This window comes from Augochlora pura, chromosome 1 (assembly GCF_028453695.1).
Source record: "Augochlora pura isolate Apur16 chromosome 1, APUR_v2.2.1, whole genome shotgun sequence".
Classification (NCBI taxonomy): domain Eukaryota; kingdom Metazoa; phylum Arthropoda; class Insecta; order Hymenoptera; family Halictidae; genus Augochlora; species Augochlora pura.
Genome location: NC_135772.1, coordinates 13,164,186 through 13,183,184, shown reverse-complemented (window position 1 = coordinate 13,183,184; position 18,999 = coordinate 13,164,186). Strand labels below are relative to the sequence as shown.

General features: G+C 37.8%; 1 protein-coding gene across 1 annotated transcript in view; it reads left to right on the top strand.

Moving 5' to 3' along the window:
- The window catches only part of Dally (division abnormally delayed protein), a 187,525-nt gene that overhangs the window by 6,370 nt on the left and 162,156 nt on the right, over positions 1–18,999 (top strand). Inside the window, exon 2 of the mRNA XM_078185960.1 lies at positions 2,892–3,032. Within this exon, the coding sequence (XP_078042086.1) occupies positions 2,892–3,032 (141 nt within the window). The remainder of the gene's footprint in view (positions 1–2,891; positions 3,033–18,999) is intronic.

Sequence of the window (18,999 nt, the reverse complement as noted above, 5' to 3'; positions counted from 1 at the left end):
TTATCAAGTAATTATCGAGAATCCCACGTTATTACAGTTTTGAATTATTGTTCACTGTGTATACTTTGATACAGTGTATACTTTTAAATGGATATAAAGTGTTTAATGGACGAGGTGGAATGTCTAATTAGTGAAAAACTGCGTCCCACGCCTTCGGCTGGTGGTTTTGCACCTAATAGGATTATTTCTGGCTGCCCAGTACACGTAGATACGTATCGGTTCTTTTTAATGTTGCCAGGACGGTCCGATCCTTGTACCTGCGCGACGAGTTCCGTCTTGAATCATTCGAAATGACGGAGGCGCCACGGATAAAGATAGAAGAGAACGAAAAAAGAGTACAAAAGGGACCGACAGTGAGAATGTCTCGAACGCTTTACGATGCATCAGGGTGTGGTGCGGTTCATCGCGAGACTGAAACGGCTTCGTTCTCACGGCTAAAGGTTTTCGCTCTTTGTTCCTCTTTTATTTTTCATGGCGTATCCGCGCATGAAAGATGAAATCATATTCAAGATATGCGCGAGTGGAAAAGTATGGAATTTTATCCGGTCAAGCGTATTGAACACTGTGCATTTCTCTGGGCTGTTTAACAATTAATCTACCGAGTGTTATAATAGGCTAATGTATGCTGCTAGGTAAGATTGGTAAATTTGAATTCATTTAGACTTTCCAGAATTTTTATTGCAGCGTATACTTGGATTAAGAAATTTATTCGATCATTTCTCATGAAAGAGACTTTATAATTTCAGCAATTTTAAAACACAAACTGTGGAAATGTTTGTCTTATTAAATCTATGAAATGAAACCTTATTTTCCTGTTATCATTATAGAATCCATTGATGGTGAATATTTATTACATTAATATAGAATTTTTTAAAATTTTAATTGTTTGTAAAGATGGCAGTAGGCAGAATCGAAAAATCACTCTGCGTTAAAAAATTAACTTCGATCGTTCGCAGTTCAAGAAATATTCGATCCATCGAAGAGAATCCCACGCCATGTTTGCAAAAATATCAAACCAATCTTTTTATAGAATAGTAGATTGCAGTTGCAGTTTTACGAACGTGTCATCGATTACAAGCATCAGTTACTTTTTCAATTTCCGTTGCGTGACGCTTGTTAAATGAAACTCGCGGAGAATTGAATGAAATTGCAGAAGAAGCGGTCGCGCATCTCTTGATACACGAGATACTTCATGTTCACGTGATGCGTTACACTTTTTTCTTTTTTTTTTTTTATCAGCACGATATTATATCTCCACGAAACATTTGTTTACCTTCAATCAATGTCCTTGCAGTTCGCGATCATGCGATGCACGCGTTTCATTGCATCGTGAAGATACAAATTCTGTACGGCGAACTTTGTACTTTTCACTTTCTGCGGGACACATTTTTAAATAATGATTTCATCGTGTACGCTAATCTTCGCGCAATGAGCGTTTTCATCGAATTCAGAATGTAAATTTAACTTACAAATTTACGTAAATTTAAAATAATTGAACCGTAATATACTAAAGTACGACTTCATTTTCGTTGCTAATATAAATATTCTTAGATGACCTTTTTTCATTTTCTTTCACTAAGTTCGTATATAATATTCGCTATAGCATTTTATTAAATTTTGTCGAAATTGGAAGGAAGGCTAACGTTTCGCCAGATTTAATTCAGATCACGTGAAAGAAGTACAGCGTAAATTAGGTAACAAATGTGTTTGGTTGTTCGAATAAAAATAAGTATGTACAATTTGAAATAATATTTTGCCTAGTACCGTTCAGAGGGATTCGAGGAAACCGGTTGTTTGCGCGGCGCGTGCAAGTAAGCAAATCGTGCGCGCGGGGGTGCAATAAGTTTGGCGAAAATGGGGCACACGTACAATTGCAGCGAGGGCAGACGATCGGCGGCGAATAGAAAGAGGTGGTCTGAAACCTAGAACGAGGCCAAAAGGACCTATTGAAACGCGCCAGGACCTCTTGAGGGTCCCGTTAGCCCCGTTCTATTTGTCCCCGTCCATGACCCCCGCGACATAGATGTCAGTCTATCGTATTTTATCGAGCAATCGTCTCCTTCGTGTCGTAATTGTACCAGACGACGAGGCGAGGTCGAGACTCGAGACGCGGAACGTTCTTCTTGTGTTTCCGGCGAACAATAATTTCATCTGCAAAAAGATCCGTTCAGTCATCGCTATAATCGTTAGTCGTTATCATCGTGACCGACTGACGTTTCACGAGGAGTTCGTCGCGTCGCGTTGCCGCGTGCTTCGAAGACGTCAAACTTTATTCCTCGAAGTTCTGTCGGAACAAGAATTTTGGAACGTAGGAAGCGAAGTTTCATTCTACGAGCGAGCAAGTGCGAAAGTTTCAATAACTTTCAGATTGTAATACAATCAGCGCCAGGATTAGTGGGTTCTGATCTTTCTCTTTTACAATTATTGAAATTATAAAAACCTTGAACTTACGTCTTTCCAAGCGGCTGTGGATTACTTAAAGTTCTGTCATTTTACAGAGTATTAGAAACATCCAAGATCAAATTGAAAACGCTTGGCAATTACTAGACTACGGATATTGTATATTTATGATAAAAATGAGTAGATAAAATATTTTTCCTTGCACGAAGATCCACAGTCTAGTAATTATTTTTTCGGATAGCTCGTTACGCGTAACACGATAAATGAGTCTCGGTCTATCTTGCCTTTTTCCCGTTTGTATTTCCATACGGATGCACGTCTGATTTATTACAACCCCGTTGATTTTACAACACTGTTTCTGCTGCGGTAATTCGCGGGAATGACGAATGCGCGACTTCCTACGTAATTGGAATATTTGACGCGGTACGGTTCAGATTTTCTCCTCAAACGAATTAATATTTTATTTTGATTAATTATTAATTTTGTTTCAGCGACGTGCAACGGCATGTGTTGTAGCATAGAGACCGAGGAAACGTTGAGACGTTTACCGAAAGAAGATTTCCACTTCATAATCCAGCAGTACAGCAGAACTCTGCAAGGTCCTCTGGCGTCAACAGCGGATGCACTTAGGGGTAAGTTACTTTATACGCACCGAATAAACATTTTATAGAAAATTTGATAACATTACTAGCGTTTAGATATACGCTTTGATTTAATTTGAGCGGTCTATATCAACGAATTGTCGTGACTTTCTTCTTTCATCGCTCTTCATCGTCAGAACTATTGCTGAAAATGGTCAAACGAGATTTACAGTTGTTTGACATGACAACTTCACCGAAACTACATTCTCTACTTCATTATGTTCTCTACAATTTGATTTTGTAAACTGTAGTTCAAATACACTCGTTTACTCTAAATTCAGTAATGCCGTAGTAAAAAAAATTTGGAAGATTTTCAGAGCAATTTTTATAACGGTCTATATGTATATTTATTGGTTGCAGTATTCTAAAAGAAATATTTTAACTTTTATGTGGGGATGACGAATTCGTTAGTAAAAGATAGACAAAATGAAAGAATAAATCAATTCTTTGGAAGATTCTTTAGTATCCTTTAGAAGAATAATTGTTTTGTTTAATTAAAAAATAAACTTGTTCAATGAATTTAAATTTAATTATGCCCAAAAACAAATTAAAGCCGCAGCATTTGGTTACCCACAGTAACCGGCTCTCTAATATTCTATTAGAACAAGTTTAAGTACCATCTATTATAATAAATTTAACTTCTCAGTTTGTTTCGTTGATTAAATTACATAGATTTTTATAGATTTTAAGAACTTTTGGGGTTGATTTCTCGGCACTGTGTTAATAAAATACGAGCTGTAACGGGGAAACTTGCAGAAGTCGGTCGTAACAACGAAGTTCGCCCGAATACGTTCCTTTTGACTGACAAACCGAGGGTGCGGTAAGAAAGGATGGCAGAGCAACGACAGATTGCCAGAATGGGGTACTCCGTAGCCTCGCCGAGAGTTCCAGAAATGGGATCGAGGGAAACAGTTTCTTAAATTGGCAAAACTCAGTCGCGATCACTATTTTTGCGTGCCAACTGGGGCACCCTCTCTTTCCTTCTTCTTCTTCTTCTTCTTCCCATACGCGAGCTTACACATTGTCCTTCTCTTTCTGTTGCTCTCGTCGCTTTCATCATCTTTTCTTTCATCGTTTCTCCGCCTTTGTCCTTGAGGCATATCAATTAATGCACTTATTGTCGTCGAAACTTTTCTTACCACGGTTATTTATGGTACGATGTATCGTCTAATTATCTCTCGCAATGTTTCGCTCCAATATGTCGGGACCGATTCCGTTTCATATGTGTCACGGTAGTTTCCAGTTGGTCTTGTTATATAAGAACATTTTAATTAGAGCCGACTCGTGTCCGGTAATCAGTTCTTTTTGAGATAGTAGCGATAATAAATAAATTGTTCATGTTACTTCTCGAGTTGTGCACGCGGAATCAGAAATTTTTTGATAATCCTGCAGCGAAACTAGAATTATCTGTACCCAGCTGCAACTGTTGCCTTGTTTATTTATTTTTGCGATTATACAAAAGTTCGTATCGATTTTATTGCAGAATTTTATTATGGATTAAAATGACTTTGCGCTCGTTTGCTGCGACGAGTTCCGATATACAAATAAATTATTATTATTTCACCAAGTGTCTTGATCGAAATCTCATCGCAATTCCATTCTAATTAAGTTGAACAATTATTTTAATCCACGCTAAACATGTATCAACATAAATGCATCTTCGTACAGGAGTTTAAACGAGAATTGTCTTTACTGTATTAAATAAATTTCTTTGATATCATTCGGTTCTTCTGGTCTCGGAACAATTAATTAATAACTAATAACACTATTATTAAGATAACATTGATATTTCCAAATTATTGGAAAATAAATTAACATAGCTGTCCAATATAGACCTCAAGAATTCCAATAAAATCAAAGTACATTTATTAATTAAATTGCAGCTAACAGTTTGAAATTAATACCAATCTATTCGAATGTAGCATAATAGTATTAGAGAGAACCGACGTGTTGGAATAACCTTTTGACATTTAAGACTTAAGAAATATCTGACTTTAGTGTTATAAGCCAAACGAGTGCCGCGGAAAGTTGTACAATTCTCCTGTCGCAAATCTATCGGTCTCGCGTTTTTTTTTTTTTTTGTTTATTTATCTTCCGCCTCGATAACGTAAATATCGTTAGGAAGCGCGGGAATATTTGTGGAAAGACTTTAAGAAGACTCCCTCGACCGGATTCTTCAGAACTTTCTCGGAGCTTGCGAAGCTCGCCCGGGAATCTGGAAAGTTTCTGGGACACATTTCGTAAATAAAGTACACTGAATCTTCATTGAGAGATAGAGAAACATTCTTCTACGGTGAGAATTCTTTCCAGAAGAAAAAGCAATATTGCTGAAAAACAACTCGATATTTTGTATTGCTGCGGGACGCGTAAAAATAGCTATGAAATAGTAATGTGAAAGAACTCTTCGTGTAACTTTGTTTATTTAAGTTTATCTGTTTCGTGCATGACGGATTCATGGATCGTGTGTTTTTCGTTTTTCACGTCTCGAGCAATAACACTGGACATAATATACGAGTGAAATAAAATACACGAAAAAGCCATAATGAAATACGTACGCACGATCGATCATTCGTTATTAAACGAAGAAAGTGCATGCTCGACAATTGTGTTTGTTTTTTAGTTATTAGTAATTGCTATAATTGAATTTCTTGAACCTTGCGAAGAAAAAGGAAATGTTAATTAGTTGCCATATTTCAACGATACATACTTAAGTTTAGAATTTCTGTCAACTAAAAAGCAGAACGCGGTTCATGAATTCAACCTTCGCTTTACTACACCCGTAAAATAAAAATATTTACTGTAAGATACCTGTAATAGGTTGATGTTCACTATGGGGAACCTTTTTTCGTAGTTCTTTTTATTGCCAACAAATCTTCTACACACCAGTTTGATATATTATCCTTAACGGTATAAGCAGCGTATGCAATAAAAGCCGCACGGACGCTCGTTTTTCTCCGACTTACTTCACTTTTACCATCGCCATTGGACCCCCCCTAATAAGTTAGTGTGATAAAATATAGCCGGTGTTACTCCCAGAAATATAAGCTATCTAATGGTCAAAGTTTCGGTTCCATCAAAATCAGTGGCGCAGTTACATAGTTTCAAGATAACACACAGACCTGGTCAAATTTGATTTCCAACGAAAATCTGAAATAACTGTTTCAAGTAATTGTTGTTATTTGAAAATACAACTAACATCGATCCATTTGAAACAATAGCAATTTCTGACAATGAGTTACTTCGTCAGCTTTTTATTTCACATATGAAGGAAAATAATCCTCGAAATAATATAAAATGAAACAATTTCACTTTACGAAAGTATGCAAAATCGAATATTTTAACTGATCGAAGATAGCGGTGGTCTCGTAAATTACTAAATTATTGTTACTATTTTATTTTATCCTATTCTGTGCCGAATTTTTGTGTAATAAAAGGTTCGGTTGGTTTTATAATTACAAAACAAGAATACATTAACTTTCTTCTGTTTCTCTTTTTTTCACCGATCAAAAATCTCTTTTTAGAAAAATATCGTTTTTCGGTGCAGTCTCAAATACGTCATGCTTAATTCATTGTTCCATCAATTGTGATGTATGAAAATTGAAAATTTTTAGGCGATCTTGTAGTTACGAGACGCAGCCTTGATTAGTCGCGTTTCAGGGCTCGATAGTTTCAGCTTGAAACCCGCAGAATACAGAATTCCCTGAGATCCTCTTTTTCGCGAGCGTGTGCAGCTGCATAATTTTAAGATCTTAGGAAAATCGGAAGCTGAAAGGCTTTGAGCCGTCTTGGCGGGAAAAGAACAGGGTAGAGGCACCGCTAAATACGAATCCGGTTCGCGATAGCGAGCAACACTCTTTGAGCGGAACGTCGCTAGTGGTTTTCCGCCCTTTTCTTTCCATTTCTAAGTCCACCCGATCCCTCTCTCTCTCTCTCTCTCTCTCTCTCTCTCTCTCTCTCTCTGCTTTCCCTCCACAATTTTCTCTTCTTTCCAGACACGTACGGACCGCGTTGCAGCTTCCCAAGTTTTTACCCGCTCTCCGTCCCGCACTGTTTTTGCCCTTTCTTCTTTTGCTCCCCTTGCTCTCCTTTCGTTTTCGTGCCTCCCGTCTCCCCCTCCCCCCCTTCTCCCCTGCCGATTCGTTTCTCGATATGACGTAAAAAGGTACGATGCCCGCTTGAATTTCGCGGAACGGTCAGGCCGAGTACGCGTCGGAGGTAAATTTAAATTCGGAAACAGGGACGGCGAAATAGCGGTGCGGAATCGCGCGACCGTGGCGGAATAAGAAACGCCTGGTACCCCAACGAATTTTGACCAGGGCACATGCTCGTTCGCAATAGTTCTCGATTGAATACCGAGCCCGGCAAATTCGAGGCGCACTTTGCGGCGGACCGAAGTCATTTTAGTACAATGGACGGTATTGGTAGACTATAATTTTCCAGCCGGTTTGTCCGCGAATAACCTGCATACACAAATAGGATAAAAATGCTTGGCCGTACGCTCTATAACAGCTGAACCGTGCCCAGGCGAAGTAGGTTAACTTCACCGTTCGCGTTTGATTTAATTTTACCGGTCAAATTTACTTCTTTGAGAAGACGTATGGAACTGAACGTCGTTTTAACGTCTTAAAAAAAGTCCATTTCAGGCGGGAGTTGTTCGGATTTAAAATGGATGTAAAGCGGACGTCTTTAAGATGTCGCGTGTTCAACCTGCGTCATATTTAACTTCAACTTATTGTTCCTAACGTCCATTATCTTAAAACTTTTAATATTAGTTACGCTTTTCTTTGCAACTAGTTTCTTTTACTTTCTTGGACGATTTCTATCGGCTGGGGCATTTCAAACAAGTCGCTTGAATAACCAGTTTGTCTTTAACGATAGGAAAAAAGTTCCCGGCCAATGTTGCTTGTTGTCGAGTGGCACATAATAGAGCATACGAAGCTCTCATTTTCTTTGAAACAGAATGGTATACTTTTTATTCCAGGATCTCATTATACGCAAGAAAGGAGGGTTAAAATTAAGAATTTCTAAATTAAGTTTCTTTTGACGGGGATCCTCTACCGGCTCTGCGTCGCTCGCGGTTGGAGGGTTAATGTTTTCTCGGCGCTTTTAATAGAAAAGGATTTGTCAACAATGAAAAGAAGAGCAATGAAAATAGAGAATATGCGGGATAAAAGACAAAGTATGAGAAACAAACCGAAAATAGTCCGTATCTAATCCCGGCGAAGTTCTTGCGTAGGTTCGCCCTCCTGACGTTTCGTCACGAGAATAGAAGAGCTTTGCGGAGCAACCGTGGATCTATTTCACTTTGATCCCTATTGTCTTTTTGATTTCAAATTCCTTCATTGTTCCCCACCTTTCTCGCTCTCTCTCTCTCTCTATTGTCCGCGAAAGCAATCGAGTAATTTCTGAATTCCTTTGAACTGTGACCACAATGGTAGGGAAATAGATTTAATCGAAATGATATTTACAGTCCCTTAAACGTATCTACGTGAAATGTGGCTTTAAATCTGCCAGTAACATTTAAAGGCTTATTAATACGTTCGTAATCACAATTTGTTTCGACAATAGCTACCGTAGTTCTTTTATTTTAATAAATGCGACGTATTTTCTCGTAACCATGTTATGCGTTGTAATTAATATATATAAAATTAAAGCAAAATGATTTATTTCTAAGTAACATAAATTTTGCAGAGAGTTACAAAAAGATCTGTAATTTAAACCAAAATAGTATAATTTTACAAGTTAATACAATCCATGTCTTTACGCGCGTGCTGACCAAACGAAAACTGGAATATTATCAGTATGAAAATACACTTTTATAATGTCGATAATTTTAATATTATTCCGCTGGGATAACAAGTTTTCTCTAGCTATTCCGCCAACACAATTGCGAACTCATTCGACGATCAACGAATTTCGTTTCCGTCACACCGCTATAAATAACATTTCTCATTTAATACGTTACTTTCTGCAAAATTTATGGAAAATGTTGCTTGGAAATAAACTATTCTGCTTTACATAAGACGCATTCTAATGTGAGTATTATTTCGAATTACTGTACTAATAATTTCTCAGGTATTTTATAATGGCAACCAGTGTACATGGTACGTAGCACGCGCGTGCTATCTGATCCCATTTTTCGTTACACAATTTATGAAAAAAAAAAAACTTGGAGTATTACGGAATTGGACATTTCATATGCACAGGTCGTTCTAATTACACCATTTTAATCGATGTCCAACATAAAAGAACTTCTGCTCCATTTCTAAACGGATAGGTAACACCTATCGCCGATGGCCATTATGGCGCCGTCGGCGCATTAATCAAGCATTACTACTATGGGGGCAGTTACCGAGACAAATGGTAGTAGCGAACGTGTTAACCGATTTCAATGAAGTTTTTTTCCTAGCGATATCTATTTCCGATCAAAGGTCAATCGATAAATGAATGGATCTCGCGGTCGCAATGCCAGCGACCTGTCGATTGCACCTGGTCCACGGAAAGAAAGAGAACAAGCAGGCGCGGAGCGCCAGAGATAGAGCGATTGTGAAAGATTGCGGGAGAATGAGAGAGAGAGAGAGAGAGAGCGAGAGAGAGAGAGAGAGAGAGAGAGAGAGAGAGAGAGCTGTGCTACCGCACGTATACCAGTTCGACGCTGCAACAGCATATCTGGTCCTGTTTGATGTCCAGGACCGGGTTCCACGGTCCGGATCAGGAGGGTTAACGGCTGAACGTGGCGGGGAATGAGGAGGCAGGCGAAGCCAGAGAGCCCGCTTTCTCGCATCCGTATAAGGTTGTGCGTGCATTGCAATTTGTAATGCTGTTCGATGCTCTCTCGAAAGTGCAGCTTGCACGAAACCTCCGGGCAACGAATTCGAAACTGACCGGTCCATTCGGCCACGAACCGTGCTAGCGGTAATTATTGCCAGGATGCTATTTGCCCCGCAGACACGCGTCTGACGTATGCTCCGTTGAACGCGTCGCGTCTCGTGTCCTATTCGATAACACCTTATCAATTAACGGGATCTTCTGGTTTCGCTGCATCTTCTTAAACTGTTCGGGATCTACGGTTCGATTACTTGGGGATGATTTGCATGAATGGGGCACATTTTTGAAGGATAAGATAAGAATATTATTTATAAAGTAATAGTAAAATTCAAAGAAGGTACATTTAGTCATTGCACAGTGAACTAATTCCTTTAACATTTGCAAAAAGTTTGTCATTTAAATCAGTTTTATAAAAGTTATGCCATTTTAAAAGATGTGTAAACTCTTTATAGTGAAAGTAATAAATTGTAGCAATTAAACAAACCGATTTTATTCTTGGGACTTGTTTCCCGTAGATACGAGAGACGCTGGGTCAATTTAATCCACTTATCGACGACACTATAGAAATTTCGTACAAAGGTTAAGTAATTCACGAACCTGTTGATAATTTCCAACGGTTGAAAGTCGGACCGCAGGGAATGGGAGCATTAACGTAATACGATTTCGAAATATTTTCCTTTATAGGCTGGCAAGACGGCATTGTTCGGTATCGTTTAATATCGTCCGCATAAAACGTGTCTCACGCGTGTCGAGGTACATGAATGCACCAGCAACAATAATAGCAACGCTCTCCCGCTGGGTGGGACAGCGAGTGCACTTAGAATCGCAGCGGTTGTACTTGTTGATGTTTTAACAACCCCACGTGCGAAAACGGAATGTAGTGTGCGCGCGTGTGTGTGTGAGAGAGAGAGAGATATGGAGAGAGAGAGCGACACTTTTAACCCCACCGTTAGTCCATCGACGTTTTGCGGTTTATGCGTAACCGGCGGACTAATTGCGCGTGAAATCCCATTGTTTGCGGTGGAAATATTAATTACAAGATCCACTCAATACTTTCGAAACGTTTTCACGGTTTAACGCTGCGGTTGACGTACATTTCGCTGGTACGAGGTGATTAATTTCTGTTTAGTTACACTTTCGCCGGTGATTTGAAGTTTCTTTGATACAGAGATTAATTCGTTTTTAATTGAGGACCCGTGCCCGATAGTTCGCCTGAAAGAGACTTATAATTAGCGAGGAAACCCTAATTTCTTCGAAAGCTAAACACGTATGATAGTTTCGAGTTCGTATAAATAAAATTTCAAAACTGCATATATCAAGCTTTGTTCAAGCCATAAGGTATTTTTAAGTAACAGTTACATTCAACAGTGTTAATACTGTTAAATGAAGTTTTTTGCTTCACTGTTATACTTGCACGAATTGAAAAGTATTTTTTATTTACGTGTTATTATTATTATTATTTTGGACGGTAAAATGAGATTTGTGCAAAATTAGGCATAACTTTATTCGCATGGCGAATAAGGGATAATGATTAACAAATACATTTTTATTCGACATTGATGAGTAGAAATTTTTCTAGATAATAATTTAATCGAATAAGATTTTGTTCGAATAAGAATTTATGTGAATACGAAGTTAGTTGTTGTTCGAATAAGAATTTACTTGTATAGGACTCAATTGGTCTCGGGATTTTTCGATACTTAATTTCATAATATTTGATTTTTATAATTCCAAACGTGGGGAATCTCAGATCAACTGGACGAATAACGTTAGAGCAATTGCGAAAATAAATTCGAAGACTATATTTTAAAGAATGGATACACATATTATGGTGCAAATTATATTATGATATCGGATACTCGTACTTCACACTACCTTAATTGGATATTGTACGCCATTATTGTAGTATTTCTTTTTCTTCTTTATCTTCATCTTTGTCTTTGTCTTCGTCTTTTTCTTCGTATTCGTCTTCATCTTCGTCTTCGCCTTCGCCTTCGTTTTCTTCCCCTTCTTTATCAAACAACTGTTTCTCAGTTCTTTTTTTCCCTAATGTAATTCTGGCTTCTCTTGATATTTAAGGCGGCTCCCTACCGAGGCGGTAAAAGAAAGCAGGCGTTATTCAGGAACTTTTTAAAGAAAATTATTAAACATATCAGTTACAAGCTTTAGAGATTTATAGTTACGTATTTGAAGAACATTCAGCGTTTTTTTTTCAGAGCGTAAATATAGATTTAATGCGAAGTTGTTCTGCTTTTACGAGAGTTTTAACAACATTATACTTCTGTAACCTAAACACATGGAAACGATTCAGATTCGTGATCTGTGTGGCCGTTCTAATAAAGTTATTCAAACATAGAAGATGTTGCTGCCTCGCAGAAAATTAATTTTTCTGAAGAGAATATGTTCGTTTCACAAATAAATGTTGTAAATACCAATTTTTGAATATCTACTAGAATATTTATTTTTTTCGTTATTTCGACATGTATTAATATAATTATTAAACGAGGGAACTTTTGCTGTTGTATACGAATAACATTTAGACTATGTATTCGAATAACATTACGAATAAATTCTACGAATAAAATTTGTTTCGTTGTTCGAGTAAAAACTATACCTAATCCTGTTCGGACGTTAGCGAGAAATCACACGTGTTCCCTTGTTTGAGAACGAAAGATACGGATTCAGGCGGAACAAACGGTTGGAGGTAAAGAACACCCGAGTTATCTATCGACTGTAAATTAGAGACGAGACGCTGAGCGTTCGTGATGGCCTTAAAGTGTTCCCAATTAGAAATCCTTGCGGCCGAATCGTTTTCTTACGATGCTGTTGGCTCCGCGTGTGGCGTGGATGCTACAGGGGGGGGGGGAAAGATTTTTGCACGTGCTGGGCGGGCCAGGTCATCGGCCTGCATCGCGGTAATTTATTTTAAACTCGTGACAGTACGTACCGCTGAAATTTCTCTCTCGGCATTACGCAACGCCATTAGTTTCAGCTGTCTCTGTCGCGCGCTTATCGTTTCCTTGCGACCAATTAGTAAAATCGAGAGTATCCCACGGATACGGAGCTTTAATTGCCGGATACTTTGACGGGGCAGTTCTCCGCGGACATCTTTGACTCTGGTCGACACGCCGGTGAATGAAAACAACATTCTAACGATTGGACGTCAAAGATTTCGCTCAACGATACTCGCTGTTTAGTAAATCTGGACGACTTTTATTTGACATGAAAATAGGGAATAATTGTTAGTTAAAAATAATTTTATTTAATATAATCAATTAATTTTATTTAAAATAATAATTTAACTGTTAAAAATAAAAATAATAACGTTATTTTTTTTTATTCCATGTATGACAGTAGAAACAGTTCTCAAAAGAATATTTTCAACAAAAAGATAGTATTTCGAAGGAAAACTTCGCAACAAGAGATTTTATTTCGAGTAGCCTCTGCAGCAATCTGTTTCGATTAAGACTCGTTCTTCAAAAATATCGAGCTGAATTTTACTACATGACGATTAATGTTTTGAAACATTATCACGACGGAGGCAGAATAATCGGTGACAACTAAAAACAAAAATGAAAAATTTTAAGATCGATCTTCTCGAAAATGGAGTTTTAAAATTAAATTTTATTGTAACTTCGCATTGAACGCCGCAGCAGTGTGTGCTTAAAGAATTTCATTATGTGAACGTTTCGAGCAACCAAAAGCTTACATAGCGTGTAGATTGTTAGGCACATATGAAACTCCGTCGTGTACAGATGGTTTGTGAGATTTCCTTGCTCTCACTGTACGATGACTGTATTGCTTTAACGTAACCCCTCTGTTCTCGTTAGACTAATATAAATGTTTATATTCATGATCCATGTGAGAGAACTTCAGATAAGAGCGTAGGTTGGTTCTCTCGTTCCGTCGAGTTTCGATTCCAGTTGGACATTCGTTACGCCCGCGACACGTGGGAAAAGAAAACAATTAAGCGTTGAATCGAAGTCTGAAATAATTACGGTTTCGTAAGAAATGGTCGGAATCCCGAATTCGCGCGATACGCGAAAGCACCGATCGCGCGGGCGCTTATTCGTCTGTAAAAAGATCAGGACAGCCTGGAAAAATAACCGGGGCTTAAGATCGGTTTATTGAAACCTTTGAGCAAGAGGCGTAAAAGGGGTGCAGGAACTTAAATAACTGCCGAGATAAATAAACTCGGAGACGAAACAATTTCGGTGGTAACAGCGCCGGGGATAGGGGGTGGGGGGTGGGGGGCGGCGGGGGTTGCGGAGGACGGCATTCCAGACTGTGTGGTACTTAAAAAACCATTATTGGAAAGACAGAATAAAACAGAAAGGCTTCGGCGTGCGCTGAGCACCTTAAAAGTTGCACACTGCGAGGCGGGGAAAAAGTGTTGCGGATTGATGAGTCTAATGGAGAAATGTCTGGGCTACCAGCACCGAGTTTATGTTCGTCGACAAGTCGTTGGAACGTTGAATGCTATTTTCCGTGTCATTAAACATTCAGTTTGCTTTTGTATGTTATTATTAGATTCTGGATTTTATGGATCTATTTTAAGCGGAGAAAACATTAAAAGATTTTCAAAACATCTATGCATTATTTTCCACTCACTTTTCAGCTCACTATTAAAGAAATATGTATAATTTAGTATAATTGTGAATCTTTAAGCGAAATAAAAATATTCTATATCAATTCTGGGATACGTGAGTTAAATAGAATTATATTTCTTCTTTTAATAGTTCTAAAATGCTGGAAATAATTTAACAATTTTATGAATCAAGTCAATCATTAGCTGAAATGATACGTATGGAAATACATAAATACATTTTAGTCTCAATTCTGTTATTGTTATAGAACAATGTCTGTCGCGTTTGGGGCTTTGTAGTTGCAGTATTTAATAAGAGAAAATTCAACTTATCCGTCGAGAATAGGCAATACAAACAACGTCTGTGAAAAGCACGTCAAAACAGACTCGGTCAACAGTCTTCCGAGGATTGAGACATTTGCAACAACCCTCGAGAGATTCAATATTGTTGCATAAATTGAGGCACTGAAACTCGGGGTTGTCGCGACGCAAGTTACACATGGCCGGGTTGAACTTCCGAAGTACATTTTACAGGGACCAAGGAAAATGAAAATACATCTCTGATAGTGGGGCGATAAATCGTAGTGTCTGCAACTCCGAAACTCCGTGTGTGTATGTGTATGTGTATGTATGCGCCTTTATGCGACAGTGTGTACGTGCTTTGGCTCCCTACGGCTATCGACGTAAATCATATTTCTGAATATCTGAAAGTAAATTGAATAATGGCTTGGAACACTCCGACCTGGATTCTCTATCGCTCTCTGGTCGACTTTCTCACGTTTTACGTCTGTAGTGGTTTTTAGCCGTTCATCGAGTTCCTTAAATTACGTGAAAAATTCTCGTATAGTTGCGACGTTATAGTTCAGGCGTTAGAAGATAATAGAAAACTTAATAGAGTATAATAATAGAAAATTGTTTGATTATTATTATTGATGTTGTTGTTATTGTTATTACATTATGTGCGACACATACAATGATGTAAAATAGTAATTTTTAATAATATTCAGCAGCTAACACGTATTTTCATAAATCAAGTCAAATCTCTGTGGTACATGATATAAATCGGTGTCTATATTTTTTTCCCCATAAATCAGTGTCGAGCGAATTTCCATAACGATCCACTGTCTAGACATTGCATATATTATTGATTTAAGCTGTCTTTTTTTACACAACATAGCCAGGCGTGGATTGCCGCAAGTATGCTAATAACGAACGCGTTAGGCTACTGTTTGTAGATAAATATTAAAACGGTTGTAACGTGTGGAAAGATGTTACAAAGAAACTCGGAGTGCTGCTTCGTGTTTATTAAAACGAGGTGGATAATTATCGCCGCTGGCGCACATATGTACGGTAGCGTTAAGCAGCAGGAAAATTGAATATTTTCTTACGAGATCGGTGAATACGCGCGGGAAATGCCGCGTATTACCAATCACGAGTTTGTTCTTGCACGTTGAAGAAGAAGCGGTATGTAAATTTTCTACCCGTAGCGATAAATCATCGATCTTTTAAAGTGACAACAGCGCGGGTTCCTTGAACGATAAACGCACAGTTACAAACGTAAATCATGTTTGAGGTGAAGCACATGTTCTTCCATGATTTATCGCGACGTATAGATTGCTGGCTAAACTTGCTAGATTAACAAGTTTTTGCTTCGTCCGCGCCTCGGGAATAGAAAACCTGGAAATTGCAAAATGGCTTGGCTTATGAAAGTTAATTCGCGGATTAGTAATCGTGACTAAGGAGAAATTAATCGGAGTTGAATCGGAATTTAAAGAAAGGTTCGAAGTTGTATGTAAAGGAGCCTCGGTTAGGTCGGGAGTAGGGACACCTGTGATGTAACAGAAGTCGCAGTTCGAGTTCAATTTTTGGAGCTTTTTCGTTAAAAGATAATAATTACAGTTTTTAAAGATCAAAAGTTAAACAGAAGTTGATTTTATATCTTGATTATTTTAATGAGTTGAAAAGAGTGTAACAGAGTATTTTTACATATCTTCAAATGAAATAGTTATTATGGTATTATTTTCTACCACCATAGTATTCGCAAAGAAGCATACAAATTATTCGAATTTGTCGACCATGTATAGTCGAATCATAAAAACCAACAGTTTCATTGTCATCGTTAAATCTCCTTCGATGGTTGATGGAAATGAGTATACGGTTATTGCTATCGAAGTAGTCGCTATGATCGCTTAAATTCTGATTCAAAATTGCATTCGGATCGTCAAGGAAAGTGGATAGATACGCATCTCGACTCTGTCGGCAATAAATCGGTGTGTGCATCGTGCAATCGGTTACACGTTCCCTTGGCGACCCTCAAGTCGTAACCTTAAAATGTCCTGCCTGGTTTTAAGTATCGTCTTAACCAACATCAAGGATCCCCGACGGTGGATGAAGTGGCTATTTCGTTGCAGCACACTAGACACTTGCTGGGGAAGTCGCTGAGATAGTAGAGGGTGCAGACAGAAGAATTTTTATAGCTCTGATTGCCTGTCTACTTTGATTTTCATTCTTTTTTTTCTGTCCAGTGAACTGAACAAAACAAATGGACTAAGTTCGGAGAACATGAAGCTTTAGTCTTTAACATGGCAAAATTTTCATTACAATAATAATCTGTATTATAGTGTTATTTATCAAAATACCACGTGCTAATTTAATTTTGAAATTTTCAGCATGATCATTATTTTATAACTCTTAAGAATAATTCTTAAAAATAATTCTTAATATTTCATTCAATTCGATTATTTTCTTTCCATAGGAAATCCTGAACGAATCGATTGTAATTTGAATAAATTCTTGTCCGAGTAAAATCTCATTCAGATAAATGTCCATCTGAATAGATAAATTTGTATTCGATGGGATATTTATTCGATAGCGCCGAATAGAATTTCGTTCGGTAGTCTTTTATCTGTTATCCGTCGTTCGAATAAAACTTCGTCGAACTCTAGTCCAGTAGTATTTATTATTATTATTAAAAATTCAACTTAAGACAAGCTGCGAGGTATATCTATTTTTAACTGTGCATAAGAACGCACATATTTGATCGCTATCGAAGTTATTATCTACGTTGTACCAAAGTCATTATCAGAATACTTTTCCTGATAACACGGTCCACGACAAAATTTTGTCATGTTCTCACCTTCGTTCATTTTATCGAATAGACTCGTTAACGTGACGTTTTTAGCGCCGGTTATGGGACGGACGTCTTGTAAATACAGCGAGCTATAAAATGCTAAAAGAGGCATAACACCGAGCATTTTCAGAGTGTACACAAAAGTCGAGCACACAGTCCAGCCCTAAAGATTAAGCTTATCAGGTTTCTGTTGGCGAAACTAAGGGAAACACGGAACGCCTGTCCTGCTTCTTTCCTTGGCAGAGAAAGCGAACGGTGTAGATATTTAAGTTTCGTCTGCGGACGCGCACGCGGAAAAATGTCAGAGCTCCCCACGGTGCGAGATCTGTGAAATTTTTTTTACTGCAACAGGGAATGAAAGCCAGAATTTGATAATGTCAATCGTTTGTCGCATAATGTCGAGTTTGAGCAGAATCTTTTATTATAAAATTTATGGTTCCAAATATTACGAAGACGATTTTACAGCAACAAATTCGTATCGATCGTGCAACGTTTGTGTGTACGTTTTTGCGTTTACTTGTTTTCAGTGATTCTTATATATATATATATATTTTTAAATGTGAAAATTATACGTCAGGTAATTGTACGATAATTTTTGTAATCGTACGAGCAGAATGAATTGGGGCACTGATAATAAAATCGTGTAGAGAATGGCGGACTTCGTAGCCAAACTGGGAAGATAAATTGGGTAAAGGCGTGGCCCGCGAAGCAGGTTAAGTGTAACCTGAGCTTAGTACACTTCCATTTACGAGGTACAAAAAGAGTGCACAATTAAGTGAAGTGTGCACAGGAGGAATTATACTCCGGCAAGTGTAGCGTTTAAATTTTCTATTCACCGTTGTTAGTAGTAATTAATTAAAAAAAAAAAAAGGAGAATTCGTTCAAGCGGATAGCTTAAATAGATAACAAAACTAGACACGCCAATATTAATTAGCAGAGTTATTCGACGTAAACAGTTATAATTAAACTACAGTTTTTTATGTATTTAAAAAAAGATTAGCGGAATACTAAAAATTGTTATTCCACTAATTGCTGGAGAAAATTTCTTAATCATGATTTGTAGAAAGTAACCCATGAAATTAGAAATTCATTTAATGATCTGCAGCTTGGTTATAATCAAGTGATCGCGTCAGTTTGCAGGCATAAATTCAATAATGTAGATACTTCGAGGGTCAGTGTTTTATGAATGAAAGAAAATTTATGGTGATAGCCTTAAGAGGATAGTTCAAAGTCGAAAGTCTAAAGTATCAACTGCATGTTCCTAGCAATTAATTTCTTTGACAGAACGAGACAATTTATGTTTCTTGTATGTCACTACTTACTTATACATATACGTATACTTTTATAACGGAAGAATCAAACTATGTTTCGTTTCAAGGAAGGAATAACATTCAGTAGATTATGTATTACCAGTC